Source organism: Agelaius phoeniceus, chromosome 6 (genome assembly GCF_051311805.1).
Source record: "Agelaius phoeniceus isolate bAgePho1 chromosome 6, bAgePho1.hap1, whole genome shotgun sequence".
In the NCBI taxonomy this organism is placed as follows: domain Eukaryota; kingdom Metazoa; phylum Chordata; class Aves; order Passeriformes; family Icteridae; genus Agelaius; species Agelaius phoeniceus.
The window spans coordinates 42,730,324-42,750,616 of record NC_135270.1 but is presented as its reverse complement, the minus strand read 5'-3'; the positions used below and the strand labels follow the sequence as shown (position 1 = coordinate 42,750,616).

Below are 20,293 nucleotides of genomic sequence, written 5' to 3'. Positions count from 1 at the left end.
CAGCGATGACCAGTATCACTACAGCAGAAATATGCATTCCCATTAGTAACATTGGATGACATTACCCACAAAGTTTATTCTGATATATGATTTCACTTCATCAGTGAGGAGGCTTTCAGATATTCATTCCTTCCTAAACCAAAAGAGTATAAGGATTAGTTTTTTGTGACTACTAGAGATCTCTTCGGAAAGCAGTTCTGTGATATTTGCAACCAGAAGAGCTGCTGGCACTTTTGGTGGTCTCAGAACAAGGTCACTTGGTCATAACGCTCTTTTTCCATCATTGTTCCTTTTTATCATTGTAAATATTTAAGAGCTTCTTTGTACTGATCCACCAAACTTATCTCTCTTCGCCTGCCATTGCAAGCCCTTGGATGCTCCATGAATCCAATGTCCAGACTGTTTGCTCCACTGCACAGAAATGCCATCATGCTGAGAGTCGTTTGGCAACACCTGCCAGTGATGACTCTGTTTTATAACAGTCCATTAGCACAAAGTTCTTAATGAAAATGAAAGCTGGTAATGAAGCCAAAAGGCAGCAGCAGTCTCTAGTCTGGGGAGGGTAATTAAGCTAGAAGAGATGGAGTGAGTGAAGAACAAAATTAACACACAGAAAAAGAAAAAAGAGACCTGGTAGTGCATTAGCACTAATGTAGTTATGGCAAACCATCCAGTTTCCTTTATGAAAGCATTTTGTTTGCATTTGGTGGACTATTTTTTAATTGCTAGCTGATACAACAACAGCTTATTGCTCCCTTAGAGATACAGATGTCACCTAGAGCAACACACACAGGATCTCAACGCGGAGCAAATGAAGAACTTCTGGAAAATGATGGAAATCTATATATCTATATTGTGATACAGCTGAGCTTTGGAGAAGGGAAAAAAAATTAAGTTATCCTCCTAAGTTGCCATCTCATGTTTACTAGGTGTGGAAGAGAAAGACTCCCCAGAATGGCTTACTTTCAATAAAACTGTCAGAATTCAGTGGCTTGCATCTTTTCACTTGCTAAAATACTCTATAAGCTGTTGCTATAATGCTCATTGCTAAGATGTTCTCTCTTGCTACTGGACCTAGAAGTCCTTTAACCAATTGAACAGTAACCTTTCTACATAATTTCTCTGAGACAACCCCAGGATAATTCCTTCTTCTTCTGTGTATTTATGCTCCATATGTGTTTGGAGATAGCTTTCATATCTTGCCACTTTCTCAGCATGAAGATCTAGCATACATACAAGGCCTTTGCTCCCTCTTAATCAAGTCATGCACAATCTTAATCATCAACCCTTTAAAATACTTAAAATTTGCTTGATATATCTCCACCTTACAGTATTTAAGGTCCTTAAAAGTTTAGTCTAGGTGCAGTTTATCAGGTCTCTTTACAGATGAATTATCCACCTACTGCTTTATGAAGGATGTCATGGCACTTAGAAAACAGCATAAATGTTGCCTATCCACACTGATGATTGCAATTCTTCCCATTCTACTCAAATCTACACATTTCATTAATATGTAATTCCTTCCCCTCTTTGTGATCACTAAGAAAAGCACTAGACAGAAATGACAGTAACTTCCAAATTTTCTAGCATTCTCAGTTCATGAAAATGCTGTTGCATTTTGAATTACTAATTTATTTTAGAAAACTCATGTTAAAGCCAAATTTTAATTGTGGGATTTTTTTAAAGTAGGGAATTTTGTCAAATAACACATTTGAGTTTAAACAATCACTATCTTCTGTTCATCCACTAATTCTGTAACTGAGTCCAAACGCAATCAAATGTCCTTTATAATTTTTGTTTATTAAATGCCACTGATAATTGCTCATGGTTCTGTTATTCCTTAGTTACAAAGTCATTATTTTTAATATTGTTTCCATTATTTTATTAAAGGCTGATAATGCTTTTAAGAAACAGTTTGAAAGTTAATTCATTTGTTAATTCTTTGTTTGGGGAATGACTCAAATTAAGCCATGCACAGAATCTAACTGTTGAAAAGCTGCCATAGTTTTTGAGTCTCCTAAGAGTGTAATATAAAGGACCAGAGGAACACAAGCAGACAACAACTAGAGATTATATTATGATCATTATGCTATTGTAGTACAGTTAAGGCATACACACAATGTACCACAACTTCTAGAAAAATCCAGAAAGGCTTAACAGCCTCACAGAACAAAAGACTGATGATCCCACTGTCTGTGGGCTTGGCTAATTTTTATGTATTTTATTATCATCCCATACAGCACAAAGGTATCTCATGGATTTCATGGTCTCATACACTAGAAATCATTATAGGAAAGGTGTACGTACATTTTTTTCTTTGAAGTAATGCCTGAAAGGTGGCAGGGAAAGAGTTAGAAAGGGGGAAATATGAATCCCCAATGCCTTGTGATAGAACAAGAGGAATTTTCACTTTCCTGCTCTAAGCAGCCCACCATGCCAACACGTGACAGCAAGAGGTCCTGGGAATAGATTCGAGACTCTGACACTCCCTGCCCCATCCCCAAGGTGCCAACTGCCCCTGCTGAAAATTCATAGGAACATTTCTAAACATTTCCAGCAGGGGCACCAGCAGAGAGCTCTGCCAGATAGCAGAACAGCCTCCTGCCTGCTTTAACTTGGACATCACACCCTGGGAAAACTGGGATCTACAATCAAACCTCTTTAGGAGTGGATTGAATAACTGGCTCTGTTTACAGCTGTTCATGTGGCATCCCAGCCACCAGCAGGTAGACACCTGAACCGAGGGAGTCACTGGCCTGTAACTAGAGACAGGCCATGTAATAAATATACTGCTCAATAAAAAGACAGATAATCTTGTAATAAGACACTAATGAATCAATCTTCTTGTTTCAGTGTTTCCTTCCTTTCTTCAAAACACTCTCTTATACCAAGTGAAATCTTTATGTACAATGAAGTTAATCTCCCCATTTCCTGGCAAGCCAGCGTCTCAAATGCAGTAGGGACTTTTTCATTATTATATGCCTGTGAAAGACTGGGGAAATGCAACAGTAGCAAATTCTACATTGCCTAAGAACAATATCATTGCTTAGGCCAACTTCTAAATGGGGCTTTGATGTGACTTGCTGTACCTAGTGTGTTCAGTAGCTCTGTGCCAACAGGAATCTGAGTCTCTGGGCTCTGTTCCCAGACTTTGTAGTTCACCCTATCTCTGTGGAAAATCAGGTAGTCTCTGTCCTTTACTGTCTTCTGTTAAATGGAAAATACTAAGTGCTCTGAGTGACTACACAGTATCTCCTGCGCACAGCTCTACCAGTCTATCTTGTTTCTAGCTCTGCTACCCCATAACTTGCTGAAGTCCAGAGTGCTGCTGACTTGCTACTTGCTACTCTGGACCCTCTACTTGCTGAAGGTCCAGAGTGGTGTGCACTAACCTAATGTTGAGCCACAGCAGCAGGATGGCATCAGTGCCCTAAACCAGGGCACCAGCGGGACCCAGCACTGCATGGCAAGTCAAAGCAAGGTACAATTGGGGCTTGAGTGGTAGAGTTGTGGGACAAAACAAAACAGCTGTACTACAGCTCCGAATCTAGTCACGCAGGCAGGGTGACATAAGGAGACACTTCAAAATGTGTTTGGCATAGATGGAAAGATACTGACAGTTATTCTGATAAAAATATACTTGGAACAAAATAGATTTTTTTAATCATACCTATCCAACAATACAAACAAGGTAAAAAAAACTGACACACTGAGAATAAAATCAGAATAAAATATACAAGAGAAATAATGACCACCAGATAAAAAGAGAACAGAAGCTTAGGCAATCATCATTATGAACTACTGAAGGAGAATACTGGATTTATCATGGAAAACTTTTATTTATAACTCCTGAAAATTCATATTCTACATGGTCAAAGCTCTGGGAACTCACTGTTCCTGTCCCCAAGGTGACCCATGAGCCAAAGAGACTCCAATCAAAGGCAGCAAATCCATTATAAGAGAGAAAGAGAAGCATTAAATGAATTATGTGAAGGTTTAACAAAAAAATATCAGAGCTCTCAAAAAAGCATTCAGCAATGCCCATGCAATAACTCCACCCAAATTCTTTGTGTGGACTCAACAGGGCACCATATCCTCATTTCCGCTTATACCCCATCTTAGTGATGCCTGACTGTCAACTGACAGTAGGGCAGAACTGCTCCAACTCAGAACCACAATAAGAGGAGTAAAGTCAGGACATGTCTGATCCTTATCAAAAAAGCCATAACAACAAATATTAACTGTCTCTTTTTTGGTACATGTAACATAGAAGGGTAAAGACCATACAGTCACAGCCACTGTTGTGACTGTGGTCCCTAAGAACAGAGTTGAAAGATTTGAGTGAATGGGGGCAGCACACACAGTGCTAAAACACAAAGTGAGAGCAGTAGCAAGGGTAGGACAAAAAAGTCTCTGCCTGGGTAATGTCTGTGCAGAAGATCTCACACTAAGATGATATGTTAGGTGTCAGTCAGTCATGGCTGCTGCTTGGGGAGCAGCCAGCAGTGACTTCCAAAATCTGCAAACTGCAGAGGAGAGCAAGCAGCAGGTTCAGAGGTAAGATACAGCCCCAAGGTGGGAAGCCAGCACCACCAATATAAACTTGCATGTCTCTGGCTTCAACTAGCCTGTGTAGAAATAGAGAACATACTTCTGTTGCAAAGAGAACATCCATTTCTTTCCTGGAAAGTATGTTCCTTCAAACAGTACAAGCTGCAGCTAATAAGTCTCAGGGACAGACAATTTAGTAGGGCCTGTATTGGCAGGACAGGGAGTAGTGGTTTTAAATTAAAGGAGGGTAGATTTAGTTTAGATATGAGGAAGAAATTTTTCACAATGAGGGTGATGAAACACTGGAACAGGTTGCCCAGAAAGGTGTTGGATGCTCCACCCCAGAAACATTCAAGGTCAGGTTGAATGAGGCTCTGAGCAACCTGATCTGGTTGAAGATCTCCTGTTTTCCAGCACTATTTTCTTTCTCAACACCACAGCAGAGTTTCTCTCTGCTGGATCTATAGGCAGTGCTGCAGTGTAAACCCATGCAGTGCCAGAGTCAGAAAATGTGAACGGCAGAGCTAAAGATGAACTCAACTCTTAGCCTAGGGCTCCAGCCCAAAGTCCAGGCTCCCATCAGGGGTGACTTGCCAGGCCCTGAAGCACAAGCCAGACTCCAGGCCAGTTTGCAGGTAAGCTACAGCATGACCCAGCCTTGCAAACTGTGTTGCCCCTACAGTCTGGGCATGCCAATCCCATGGGGCAGTTTCTTTTCTCATCCCAAGAAGGGGCTGGGCCCCCATTTTCTACCAGCATTGAGTCTGCCCATTACACAGAGGGAGAAGTAATAGAGGGACAGAAATTACTCAAAACATCTGAAATCATTTGTGACCACACTGTGGGGCATAAGAATACAGAGAATCCTTTTCTTTTGTACTTACTACCCAAAAACCTAGTACATTTACAGAGTAATTAATTTAGTTTCATGCAACATTAGACAAGAAACTTATCACCACTTCCATTTCACACATGGACAAGCTAAGGTTCACTCTGGGCAATCAGAACAGCCTGAAGCAAAATCAGAGCAACCAAGAACTGAACTGAAGACTGTAAATCTTGTGCCTTAACACTACCTTTCCTTTTTCAGCATGACCTCCTCCCAAGCTGAGATGCTACTTTTCCATATTCAAAGGTATTTTTTCCCTCCCTAGAGAGACCTGAAGGCTGAGCTGGCTTCTCTTCTTTCTCTCTGCTTTGAGGGAAAAAAAAAAAAAAAAAAGTAGAAACCATATCCACAAACACTCCAAAGGCAGTCTTATTTAATCCCAGTGTAATTCCCACTGCTTTTTCTTAATCCTTTCACCTGAGATAATTGCCAGCATTCTGGGAAGAACTCAATGCTAATCATAGACTTGCATAAAAAGTGACAAAGAACCAGATAAAAGAGTCTAAAGGAAATCACAAGGCCTGATTTAACCAGGCACACACATATCCATTCCAGACACCCTGCTGAACTAGCCTCTTTCACAACAGATGAAAGGTCTGCTAATGGACCTGGAGAAGAAGGCCGTAAAAAGCTGTGTCAGTAAATAGAGGCTTTAGTCTTCTCCTACTGCATTGTGGAATGAGACATCACAAAAATCAAATACCAAAATAGGCTACCAGTATTAATATCTGGTTGCCTAATACTCAGCAAAAAATCTGTAGGGATATCTTCCCATCTTATTCTGTCCAGAAGACCAATATTCACAGCAGATTCCTCTTCCACCTCTTTAGCTGGGACTCCCAGATAAGAGTATGCATGTTTCTACTACTCTTCCTTCTGCTTCCCTTCCCTCTTTCTACTGCTGATGCACTTCCTTTCACTGAAAAAACATTTCCACTCCTTGAACAATTTAAGTGCCTTAGTTCTTTTCCACTTGCCCTTAAATTTCATGCCTTCAAAGAGAAACCCTCACTGTCTCTGTGTGCTTGCATTAACTTTCCCAACAAAATCCTTACACAGCACACCCAGGGCACCTTTGCATTAGGATAGGTTATTTCCTTCTGTAGAATTTTTTACAGAGAATATGTGTCATTTCCCTTTGTAAAATATGATTGCTATTTCTGTGGTCATGTACATGTTTATCAACAGGTAAATACAGTTTTAATCTTTTTAGAGTATTGCTTTAGCAAGTGGAATCTAATTGGCAGAGTCCTTGGTATAGGAGGCAAGTTATTTGGTGGTTTATAAAATAGATTGCACTGGTGCTTAGAGAAACAGGAAAGGACAAGAGAACTCTGGCATTTATTGCCTGTTCTCCTCCAGCTCTCTCCATCTCTGTGTGCTTCTGCTCATTCAACTGTAAAACAAGGAAAACAAATAATTAACCTTCTTGCTGGACGGATGTGAAGCTGAATGATAATGCTCTGTACTGGCTGTGTATTGTTTTCAGGACACGCTCTAGGTGTCAATGCAGCAGCTCCTTGTTCAGTGGTGAAGGGCTTCTGTCCCCACTCCATTGCTGCAGAGGCACAAAGACCCCAAAAATTCACAGGGAAAGTCAGCTGCAGAGCCAGGAACACAGCTCTCGCTTCTGAGGCCTCTTCAGTAAGCATGATGCTGTGCAGGAATGTGCTCCAAGTATTTATAAGACACCAGTTCAGGAGGTGAATTGTCAACATGCTACATGTGCTCTGCTGATGACAAACAATCAGCACACACACAAAAAAAAGAGTTTTCATGAGATTCACAGATAGATATGGCTGGAAATACAAGGGAAGAAAAGCAGTCACTCATAAGAGTGGAGGCCATAATTAAGTATCTCTTAAAATGAACTGCTGAGAAATGGCCAACTGGAAATCCCAGCAAATAGAGCTGTAACAAGCTCAAGGCCAGAAAGAAGGGAATCAGTGTTTATCCACTGAGCTCATCAATGTGAAAACTTGTAAAGTGGTTTCAAGCTCCAAAATCAGTCAGATGGGAGGAGAGTCAAAGACAAAATGATTTCTGAAATAAATTTATTTTCAGTTATTTTTGGAAGACAAAAAGAAGGGGTGTTGGTTCATTGGAAAGCTGACAAAAATCATTATTCTCTATAAATTGCTTTGACATTGTAAATGCAGTGACCTTCACAGCACTACCAGTTTAATGGCATTTACTTCAGCAGTAGCTGATTTCACTATTAAACAGGGATGCATAGCACAAGATTACACAACTAAATCACTCATGTAAATATTTAATATCATTGCCTTTCTTTTTTTTCCCTTTTAACAATCACTACCAAAGGCAGAGCACACTGTAGAAAATACATTTATTTATTCTATCCTGGAAAAAGCTTAGTGCTCATGCATTTTATCTATCTAGTTCTCCAAATGACTTTGACACTTGAAAGCCCTTGTGATCAAAACAGTCTGAAGGAAGGCAATTTTGCAACCATTTAAGAACTGATTTCATGCACTGATCAACATTTACAAAACTTGCCTGATGGAATAGCACAAAGTTTAACCCAGCAGATTGATAGCAAACACCTGAAGGAGAAAATTAGTAAGAAAACTGCACTGGTTTAAATAAAAGAACCTTAGAAGACAAAAAGAAAGAAAATCAGAGATTCTCTCTCCACTCTTCTCTTCCCCAACACCAAAAAAAAAAAAAAAAAAAAAAAATCAGCATTTGGAAAATCAAAGGGAACTCTCTTAGTTCTGCCTGATAATACAATAAGTGCATCCACCACATAATACTTTCATACCATTATGGATGTACAGGGCAGCATAGCAGGAAATTGTGTCCACAGATTTCTCTTAAAATACATCTGTTTTAAAGACAGAGTCAACAGAGAGAACAAATAAAGTACAAGAATGTAGCAAAGAAAAATTACTAGTGTGTATAGCACAATATCTTGTCTCTAGTATAATAATGTCTCTAGTATAGTATCTTAATATAAAATTTACTGATAAATTTAAATGCCCAGCCTGGAATTGAGTACTTTAAGTATAGCAAGTAATTTCTAAAGAGAGCCTTACAGTCTAAACATTCTGATTTTTCCAACTTTAGGCAAAGATTTTTTCCACAATCTGGCATAAATGGTCTGTCACAGTGTGGCAAAAATGATATTCTGTTCAAACTGCCAATGATCAGTGACATAAAGCCTTCTTTGTAACAGTATTTCATGAGACAAGTAACAAAGTTATAGGTTTTTTCAGTAGTATAACAACGGGGGTAAGAAAAATCAATGGATATTTAGGAAGTGAAAAAATTCTGGGGAAAAATAATTTGGTAAACCGAAAGATAAAAAACGCATGTAGAATGCAGCTTGCACACATGCCTACAGACTTCTCTGAGACTGTCTGCAGAGTAAGACTAGCCAAAATAAATATGAAAACGGTCAGATAAATGTGTTATTTGGATGATGGAGTTGGCCAGTCCTGCAAGGCACCGGTGCCTGAAAGGTGTGTGCCCTTTGTGAGAGCTGGAAAATGCAAATGCTCAGCGATGCTAGGGCTGCCCTGGGTTTTACAAAAGCTTGCAACATCTTTAACGCAGAGCTAAACGAGAGCCTGTAATCCCCGTGCTGCGATGCAGCAATGTGCTCTCCCCTCACAGGACAAGCCAACAGCCATGCAAGATCCTTTTATCAACATTCACAGGCTTGGAAAATAACTGTTCACAGTTTGCTTCCCAACATTAGCGAGTGAACCAAGAATTGCTCAGAGAACAGGCAGCTGAATACACATGTAAAAGACAAAGGTTCTTCAGTGATATTTATTCTAGCCAAGTTTTAATATTTCAAGGCTTATAGCAACTAACTCTTTACATAATCAAATGTAATTATCTGATCCCAGCTGGTGATCAGAACATTCATCATCAACCTGGTCATTATTAATATACCAGTAATTAGGGGAATAAAGGTGTATGCTTCATAATGCTGGCTTAATGCAATTCACTATACCTAATAAGACCCCAGATCCCTTTAAAATACAATTATTTTAACACATTATACCCTTTTCTTACCACTACTAACAATAAAAAATCACAAAGATATAGTATTTTAGAGCAAATACTGAAATTTTTTAAGTCTTCAATAAAAAGAATTTGGTCAATTAAAAGGAATCATGTGTTGTTTTAGAAATAATCTGACCCATAAGCAGTTCCCCAATCAAACTGATTGATATGAGAGAAAAGCTCGATTAAAATGCATGCAATTGAAAAAATCAAATTGTAAACACTTACCTACAAATATTACATACCATCTTCTTGCTTTACTGTAGGAGAGGAGGTGATTTCTCAGGCACCACTGTGTGGTACTGCTTGGCAAATGCTACTGACTTTTTAATGGTGACAACTGTGTACACAAATCCTAAAAGTACCAGTTCTGTTTAAAGCCTTTCCCCACAAAGCAATGCTGGTAAAGAACCATTTCTATTAAATGCTTTGCAGTGTTTAACAAGAGAACTAAGGCCATAATTTAATGAGAATTATCCAGAGTCCCTCAGGATAGTGTTAGAACAGTTTTAGAGTCAGATTCCTCCCTGCACTGTTTCTTTTACATTAGTGCATTTCCTCTGCTTCAGTATCAGGTATACCACAATAAAATGCTTCCAGAACAGTGAAGAATATGGCTCTTAATATCAGTGCATGAAACCTCTCAGTATAAAAGCTCATCTAGTATGAGACCAATATCTCACAGAAAATCTTCTATAACTGACTCTGGGGACTTTATCCCTGCAGGTACGTAACACATTCCCAAGTGCAAAACACCATTAATTTCGATAGGGTTCTCCAGCTGTTTAGGGAATGCAGTAGACTCAGCACAGCAACTTGCAGGGTAGGTTATCAGGAACCAAAATTTCAAAACAAAAAGGCTTTCAAAACAAATGTATATGCCACAACCTGTGATGGCTGGGTTCACACCTGATTCCTTGCTCTCAGCAGTGGTATTTTCTATTATCTCCCTTTATTTCATAGCCTATCAGCACGGATTTCTATACATGCACTCCAAACTATCAAGGCTTTTGAAACAAATGAGGAAATGAAAACCAGCATGAGAAGGAGCTCTAGCTCCATGAAAGGATGAGTACAGCCAAATAAATGAAGAGTTCTGCATGTCACAGGAAGATATGCTTTGCCAAAATCAGAATCAAAACCCACAATACTGATGTGGGGAAAATCACACACCATTAGGCATGAATTAGTAACTGACACACATGACCTTCTTCACAGTAACAGTTTTACAACCATTTGCATGGCATGTTATTCCCTGATCTCTAGTCAAAATATTTACCAGCTGGTAAAGCACAGCAAATAAGGCTGCTGTTTGTAAGCTCTTATTTTTAATGTACAAGATCCAGCTTACACAGCACATATTTTCTAAACTGTTCAATACCATAACGTTATCTCTCTAGTCCACAGAAGGCCACAAGGAGCCTTAAAGCAGGAAACTCCCCTCTTTCACGGGGTTTCCTATTTTTGCAACTGTCTGATGTGTGTGACAGGGTCTATTTTAGTTTCTGATGGCATTATCATCACTTTGCTGCATTACCATAAAGCCCAGGAAATAAGCTATTACCCACCACACTCCTCCCAAACGTTATCAGAGACAATCATGCGCTCACAAAACAGCATTAACTGTGAGAATTAGAGTCCATTTAAACTGCAGCTGTTCCTTCATTTCTAAATAGGTTCTTAGATCAAAACTTCTCCCTGACTGGTCTCATTACTGAATGTCCATTTCAACTGGAAAAAAAAAAAAGATTGCTTTAAAAATTTTTATGCTTTACAGATAACATTCCTTCCCTGTAATATGACAACCAGGTAAGTAACATTAAAGTGAAGAATTTTTCAAAAAATACAGTGGACATTTTAGCTTTCAGATTTGTGGGTTGAAATTTTGCCTTCAAATCCTCTCTGGCAAAAGAAATGAACCTGTAATTTTGATTTTCTATTTCTAGTTTCTCTTATTTTCAGAATCAATCTCAAGCTTCAATTATTTAAGGGGAAGATGTTCTATTTATTTTTAACAATACTGACTCTCCATCTGCTGTTAAATGCAAAACTTAAATCTTAGATTTAATATACAAGCCAGTGTTCTTTTCAGCTAAAAACCGATGCCCTAGAAAGGCCCAAACCACCACAACCCTGTATTCTGCTATCATCAAAAAAACCCCACAGACTATTATGTTCCATTTCCTGTTCTGTTTCTTTGTCTCTTTGTTACCATCCATTGGAAGGGCTTCAATCTGCAGAGGAGAAACACTTTCAAATCTAAACTGAAAAACCTAAATGTCAGGAAAATGCACAATGTCTCTTTAAGAGTCAACAGTAAATTAACTTGCCCATAACAGTGCAATAATTAGCAGTTAGTAGCTTATTAAATGGATGGCAAAGGCCAAGCTGCCATCTGGGATCTCCAGTTTCTTGTGATTGTTATTATGTCAAGATGTGCAACTTGCATTAGCTTTCATGTCACTGCACTTGCCCTTACTTTACATGTAAATTTTAATGAAACATACAGCACTTTAAAAATCAGAAATCCATCAGAAGTGCTATTAGCCTGCCTTTTACAAAGCACATGGCCTGTTTTGCTACCTCTGCATCTCTACATACCACTGAATGCCTCAAATGAAAAAAATGGGGAGGGGGGGTAGGGGAAAAGACTTTCAATTATATCCATTAAATACTCTCTCTGGGTAGAGAGAAACCTGAGCTTGGCTGAAAACAGGAGACTACAACACAGCCTGAGACGACAATATTTTAGCTCCTGTTTACACACAACACAACCACAATGCCTTTAACTCTCACAGGAATCATTATTCTTAATAAAAATGAAAGCCAGCAAAGAATCAGGTGCCTATTCACACATCAGAAAGACAGTTTTAAAACAAGGCAGAAAGAAAACATATGAGAAAAAATTAATTACCTATAAACTACAAAATACTTAAAGCATTATTTAATATCTTATGCATACATAATATTTGTAAACTCACATGCTCATAAGCACAAAAATAATTTACCAGAACTGTCCTATTATGTTTGTGTTCATAAATGTATTACACAAAGAGGTATAAAAAGAAGAAGACATCTATTCCTTTGCATTAGCTGATATTGAACATTTAAGTGACTTCATTCCCCAAAATTTAGAAAATGTCATCACCACTGGAACATAAAGAAATAGGATGAATTGCCTTGCAGAAATGCCACCAAATACTTTACATTTGAAATCATCAACTATCAATCACCTCTAATTAGAGACTTCAACAAATTACATTAAAATATTTCTTTCTTCCCTAAACAAAATATGAAACCAGCAGCCAAAATTCACTTACAAAAAAAATTTATTCCAGAAGAATAACATCTTCATTCAAGGGGCTTTGATTCTATTAAAGAGGTTTTGCATATTTGTTATTTGCTAATCATAAAATAAAATGCTTGATTTTTTTAAGTAGTCATTAAGAGTAAAGTTAGAATTGAAAGTCACCATCCTTATAAAAATGTAAATTTTTTTTCTCACCAAAGGAAAACAAACCCACTACCCACACATATTTTAGAGTCCTTTCATTAATACTTTTAATTGTAGAAACCAAAACCATACAATATTCACATTTAAAATCCAAATATCAAGATACTTTACAGGGCAAAGCAGAGCCTAAAAACCACTGCCAAGGCTGGCAAGACAAATGTAGTGTTGTTTTTCCCCTTGTATAATTAGACATTTAGAGAGCACAAACGATTTAATTTGTTACTGATGTTTCACTTCAACATTTGCATAAACTCTTGGCCATTCAGCTGGACTTATTCACATACAACTATAGAACCATTTAGACTGGAAAAGACATTTAAGGTCATCAAGTCCAACCCCCAGCACTGCCAAGTCCATCACTAAACTGTGTCCATGAGTACCCTATCTACACATCTTTTAAGCATCTCCAGGACTGGCAAGTCAACCACTGCCCTGGGCAGCCTGTTCCCATGTTTGACAACTCTTTCCATAAAGAAGTTTTTACTAATATCCCATCTAAATCCATCCCTGGTGCAACCTGAAGCCATTTCCCTTCATTCCATCTCTTCTTACTTGGACGAGGAGGCTGATCTCAGCCTTGCTAGGCTGGCCTTTCAGGTCGTTGTAGGGGGCAAGGAGGTCTCCCCTGAGCCTTTTTTTCCCCAGACTAATCACCCCCAGCTCCCTCAGCTGCTCCTCATCAGATTTGTGCCCCAAAGCCTTCTCCAGCTCTGCTGCCCTTCTCTACACCTCAACACCTCAATGTCTTCCTTGAAATGAGGAGCCCAGAACTGGACACAGCACCCAAGGTGCAGCCTCACTAAGTACAGGGGATGACCACTGCCCTGGTCCTGCTGGCTACACTATTTCTGAAGCAAGCCAATACAAATCTTAATGGTATTACTGGTGAAAAAGAACTTGAAAATATTTTCCTGATCAGTAAGGTCCAGTCATTTCCTTCTAGTCAAGCCCACAAATGCTATTTCATTTTTCCTGTGCCATTACCTTCAGGTCAATATTATTGAACATCTCAACGAAATAAGAACCTCATTCTTTGAGAGCAATGCTAAATCTTTCAAGACTTGAAAGACCTACTTCAGTTAAGAGCAGGTAGGACCAAAGCAGATAATCTGATTTTGCAATGCTGATTATTAAAGGGCAGAATTGGCAGAAACCTTTGGTCCACACAACATGCATTTTAAAAGATCCCACTGTTTCATTTCTCTCTGACAATTAAGAAAAAACCTACTTCATACTGGAACTGAGAAGGCAGCTGTGTAGTTCACACTGAGCACAACGAGGGAAGGAAAGGAAGGAAAGGAAGGAAAGGAAGGAAAGGAAGGAAAGGAAGGAAAGGAAGGAAAGGAAGGAGCCACATGCCTTGGAGAAGAGCCAGCAGTCTGCACGGCTGCTACAGGGTGTCCCATGCACACCCAGAAACCCCCTCACTGGTCATTCCCTGTGTCAGAGAGGGCATCTTCAGTTCCTTGGTTCATTGGCCCACTGGAGTCAATGTGAATTTTGCTATTGCCTTCAAGAAGGCCAAGGACTTAATTCACTAAAAATAGCAGATTCCCACCAAGAATACAGACAATTTTCAAAGGCGATATGAGCCTCAGTAGAAGTGAGATCCAAACCAAGAGTGATGGTAAAATAAAACCCACATGGCGGAAGGTAACAAAACAGCAAATAACCATTTCCTTAACAAAGACTTTCTAGAGAACAAATTATATGGAAGAAGGTGATAACACATTAATTCCAGTAGCAAATTAAAGTTGGATATTTGTCATTTCTTTTGATATCATTTACTTGTGGGGAAGCATTAGGGAAGTAAACTTAATATAATTGTTCCTTAATTGCCAGTACCTCTCCAGAAGAGAGGTCATATTCAGCAATTCTTACCAAACTAAACAAAAGTCCTTGCTCATCACATATTTACCTCACCTCCATGACCAGTTTCATATCTCAAATAAGAATTCAATGCATTTAACCTGAAACCTCAGCTCAGGTTAAAATGCGAGTAATATCCAGGTGCTTGTCTGTATCTCAACTACTCCAGCCATTACCCCAGAACACCTACACTTCATCTTCTTCAATTTTCCAGGAACTTATTTAAAAAAAAAATTAAATTTCCTGAACTTTTTAAAAAGGATAGATGCAGAGAAAGCCTATTTACTGCAGTGGAGACAACTAATCAAACACTTGCTTTAAATGGTGAATGCAAGGTCACAGACCACTATATGCTATGAAGAAGTTTTATGAAATCAAGTACATCATATCCAAAATGAAATCAAATACATCATATCTTTTGGCTATATACATGACATGAGACAGAGTTGTTGCCAGTTTTTACTAAAAACTACAAGAATGCCAAAAAATACGAACCTTCCATGCAAGCACTAAAGGCATCTGGTGCCACTTTCTCTGTGAGCTGAAGGCCATGTGTGGGTTCAAAATTACAGTTTGAGCCCTCTGAAAGGAATGCCATTTTTCACACAGACTGATGGTTCTCTGACAAAGTTACTTGCTATAACTAGAGCTAAAAACTACACATAGCTGGGAAGTGAAATGATATTGTCACTCAATGACACAATAAATTAAGTTTCAGTACATATTAATTAACAGTGGACTATAAGTTATAATCTTCATGCCTACCAGCTCACTTAGAAGATTTGCCTTGGAGAAGACTTTCAGCTTAGTCCTACACAGGCTGGCCTGAAGCATAAATACCACCCAAGAAAAGAACATGAACTAACATCACACAAGACTTGCCCTGATCTACACTGACCCTTAAACCACACTAAGCCATATATCAGCTAACTGAATTATTGGCAGCTGTGTTGAGGCACTGACATTTTATATGGTCTGCCTAGAGCTTCAGGTTCTCATATTTTTTTACAGTCTACATATGTGATTACTATGTTCTGATGTTCACCTCTTACTGAGAAGATAGCTCTGAGTACAGCTTAGGTATTACCCTCCATCACCCAAGTTTGGAGAGAATAGAAAAACTATGAAATTAATTATTGGAATATTTTTTCCAACCTCAAAATAGAACAAATAGTATTGATTACATAACATAGGCCATCACAGGGAATTCAACAATACAATATTGTTAGAAGAAAGCTGGGCATCAGAAAAAGGAATCATACAAATTAAGGTGTTTAATATGCCTTTGTGCACCCTAGAATTCAGGTATTACAGAAGTAGTAACTATCGAGCAGAGACTGCTTGTGCCTCCAAGGAAAGTTATTATGAACAAATCCTCTGAGCTCATATCCCTCCCAAATTCATAGCTGCACAACTAGTCATTTCATTCCCCAGTGTCTTACTGGCATGGACACAACATGATCCAACATCATCCAACGTGTTCAAATCATGGTAATAAATATATCAGATTTTTCAGCAGTGTATTCATTGGAACAGAGTAAGCCTCAGCATAACAAAACCTTTTAATCTTTCTTATTGGAAAATAGGATCAAAACCAAGGTTTTCTCAAGCCATGTTTATAACTTATCAATCAATCTTTACTTTTCCTTCCAGTCCAACTAAAGGCCCATAGCGAGTTTGCAGCATTTTGCCTTTTTTGGCAGTTTTGATAAGGGATGGATGACTGCCCTCTCAGCATGCCTAAGCTGAGGTGTAAGCTGCTGAAGAGCAAGTTGGAGCCCCAGAGCAGACTAGCATGTCCTGTGCTTTACTGGGCTGCAAAGGAAATGGACCTCTCTGCTTAGCAGCGCTGATTACTTCTGCTTCCTCTGCAGCTTTTCTGCAACTCAATTTCTCTTTGAAAAACACCTTTGCACTAACAGGAATGATGGGAAGCAGAGCCAGGGGAAGAAACAACAGCTCACAAAACCTCCATTGTTGAGTGGTACTGGACATGCCCAGGTTCTGCTGCCACTAACACCAGTAGAAAAACTACCAGCAGTGGCATCACTCTAGAGCAAGTGTCAGCAGGATGAGCTCACCAGCCTATGGCTCTATCCTTGGCTGAACTGATGAACCTTTTGCACCCCAGCATCACCAGCTACAGATGGCCTGACACTGCACAGCCCACATTTAGTGTGAACAGGGAGAAAATAACATCTCTTAGCAAGGTCTCAAAGCATTAAATCTTAATACATATTTCCTCCATAATTCAATACAAAAGATTGTTAAGACACTTTTAAAAATAAAAGATTAAGTTCCAATATGAAACGCATTCATAAAAATACATTTTGCCCATCAACAAACATTGTTTTACAAGCAATGAAGTCTTAGAAAGAATGTGATCTCTACCTTTACTTCTACCTACAGACAGGAAGGTGTGCATCCAGTTAAGAGGAGGAACAAGAGAGGTGTCCACCACGGAGGAGGCAAAAGAGAAGAGAAGGAGGAAACATAAAAAAACCAGAAAAATACATCACCAGCCATACTTAGAAAAACAAGGAAACGAGCATATTTATCTAGCAGCCAAACCCAACAAAACACAATGTCAAGGGAAAAACAAGAGACACACCACAACTAAAGCACAAAGCAAAGCTTAAACCACTGACAGTACAATCAGCAGCTGCCTGGTTAAGCTTTAATTTGATTTTCTACTGAGAAATGCAAACTGCTCATGCAATACCACGGCAGTGATATGCCTCAATCCACGTCAAATTCAAAACAGCAAAGGCAACAACAGACTAGGACAGGAAAAAAATAAATCTCATGGTAATATATTTGCTAAACACATCTCACCTAGCAGAGCTAATGTATTTGTATATAATGTTGACATTGCATATTTACTCACACATATACATTTACATATTTTTATATCCATAATATTTTTATAGACAGTAAATATTTATCAAAAGGCAATATCTGTGAGTTTGTTGGCAAGAAAAGAGAAGCCACTGTTCCCTGGTGTGTTATAGATAAACAAGGGTGGCTGAAATTGCCAGAAGCCAATAGTTTTTACATTTTTGCCAGATGAGGGAGTATACAAAGTGCTGATGACTGGCCTGAATAGGTCAAGCAAGTCTTCATGAGCCAGCTGGGTTGCAACTTGTAATTTAAATTGCAAGTGCAACTGTTTACATAATCCAGTGCTAAATCACAGACTACTATAAAGAAATGTTCAGTGGTTTTGAGAATGAAAGTGGCCATCAACTGTTCTGATCACTTTCCAACATGCCTTCCTCTGCCAAAACAGCTTGCCATACTCAACTGAATCCTGAGCAACTAGGACATGCTGAAGGGATCTATCTGCTGGATGATCCTTCAATAAGCACAACCTCTGAGCCATGAGCCCAGCTGAACAGTAAGTGGGGACACAGAAGGAGCTCAATGCTTTCCAGAGTTTAGTCAAATGCTCCACATGCCAAACACCATGGTCTTGACATACATCCTGAAAGAGCCCGATTTTCGTACTTTTCCTACCACACAGGGATGTTATGCAGTACAGAAACTGTTAAGTAAGCCCCTACTTCACTTCTGGTTGTTACCTAACCTTTCATGACCTCAGAGCAGATATCTGCCTTGAAAAATAGAATAAAAACTGATTATGTCTCAAGTCCTTCTACGTTTCACTGAGATACATAATGAATCTTTAGCCTACAGTGGCACTATGCACTATCTTATTCCTTGGACTATCTATCTTCAGATACATGCTTACTTAATGGCAAAAAAACTTTTGCATACATCTAGTCTAGGAAAGCCTCATTAGGCTTTAGAGTCAAAACTTACATTTTCTTCCCCTAGGCCAAACACTTGCTCTGGTTTTCCTAGTGTACCACTACCAGTTGGACACACCTTGCATTAAGTCTTAAGTTGTTTCACTTCTGCATTCACAAGACCAGAAGGCATCGGGAGTGCTGCTAACTCCTGTGCACCTGTGTCAGTAAGACACTGGTACTGTCAGAGACAAACAGAACCACAATTCTCCTTGCTTTACCTGTTCTCACCAGCTTCTTACTCCACATCCTCACAGTGCAAAATAGGGTTAATTACTCCATCCTGTCACAGACTATAGATCTGTACCTCTGTGCAGGCTGAAATGTTATAATGTGATCTCTGATCTGGGCCTAGATCCCATTTGTAGCTCAATATGGGGTTAGCCCTGTTGTTCTTCTCAACCATTTTGTTCTGTATGTGAGTAATTTAAATTGCAGACACAGGACTTGCAGGCCATTATATGCAAATTTCCTCAGGATTTATAATGAATTAGGATCATGCCACAAGGGTTATTAATATACTTTCTGTAATAATTGTACTCTTAAAATAAAGACCAACGTTGAGGTATACATTTAGTAAGCAGAAGTGGGAGTCATTACAGCTGGCACAAGAAGAAAGAAATGGCAAGATAAAGTAGTTGGTGGGCTGCATGGAAGAGGGATGCATACCTTTTTACCTTCCAGGGAACCATTTCATGCTCCCTCCTGGGCCACTGAGTCCCAGGTTGACAAGAAGCCTTGGCTCATGGGACACAGAGGCAAAAATGCAAATGGCTTGACTGGCACTCTATAAGTTTAGTTGCTTTTGTTATGCAAAGCCTAGCCCAGAAATGCAGCAGGGACAAAGCTTCTTCATGATCAGTGATAGAAACAAAGAAAAAGTGGAAGGACTTACCTTGTTCACCCATCATCAGGTGTGAGAGGCCTGAGAGAGAGAGAGAGAGAGAGACAGAGAGAGGAAGTAAGAGAAAAAGAACAAAACTGAAAAAGAAGCAGTAATATCCATGCACACTGGTCAAGTCCAATACCTGTCAGGATTGGAGCTCACATACTTGAACTAGACCAAGTATGGTTGTAGCACACAGGGCACAAACATTAGCAGGCACTGCTTCCCACACTGAGCAGGAAAGCATCTGTCACTGGTAGAAAAAACCTGCTGCTCATTGCAGAATTGTGTCTGAGGTTCAGCACATCCCTGGGAGGGAGGCTCCAGAGGCACTTCACACCACTATAGCTAAATGGGCTATGGAAGCCAAGGTCTGCAATGACAGTCTACAGTGAGCTGCTGTTCCTCTGGAGAGATATACAGAAATAACTTCTCCTCAGCTAAAGACTTTAAATTCAAGATTGCAGTGGTCAGTAAAAGGGATGCCATGATCACACCACACCTGCTTCAAACGAATCCTCTGGTCTAAATGCATACACACACAAAAGCTATCATTATTGAACATGTGGCTTCATAATGTATTTTTAGGAGCCTATCAACACTGCTTACACTTACTAATTAGACACCAGTACACCAGACATAGCAAGGACTAAAAAAAAAAAAAAATCACCTGTAACCTATTTAAATACACCTCCACACCCTTTCTGAGAAGAACTGCAGTTTCCTCAGACAGTGTGCTA

The 20,293-nt window shown here is 39.2% G+C and overlaps 2 protein-coding genes across 16 annotated transcripts in view; both read right to left on the bottom strand.

Moving 5' to 3' along the window:
• NRXN3 (neurexin 3) overlaps positions 1 to 17,313 on the bottom strand; it is an 868,815-nt gene extending 851,502 nt beyond the window's left edge. For all 15 annotated transcript variants that reach the window (XM_077180570.1, XM_077180572.1, XM_077180566.1 and 12 more), the window contains exon 1: positions 17,250 to 17,313. In XM_077180570.1, the coding sequence (XP_077036685.1) occupies positions 17,250 to 17,283 (34 nt within the window). In that variant the 5' untranslated portion in view covers positions 17,284 to 17,313. The remainder of the gene's footprint in view (positions 1 to 17,249) is intronic.
• A 986-nt stretch (positions 17,314 to 18,299) lies between these two features.
• Positions 18,300 to 20,293, bottom strand: part of LOC143694394 (neurexin-3-like) — a 96,154-nt gene continuing 94,160 nt past the window's right edge. Inside the window, exons 4-5 of the mRNA XM_077180563.1 lie at positions 19,563 to 19,592; positions 18,300 to 18,370 (exon numbers count right to left, since the gene is read on the bottom strand). Coding sequence (XP_077036678.1) covers positions 18,300 to 18,370; positions 19,563 to 19,592 — 101 coding nt within the window. The remainder of the gene's footprint in view (positions 18,371 to 19,562; positions 19,593 to 20,293) is intronic.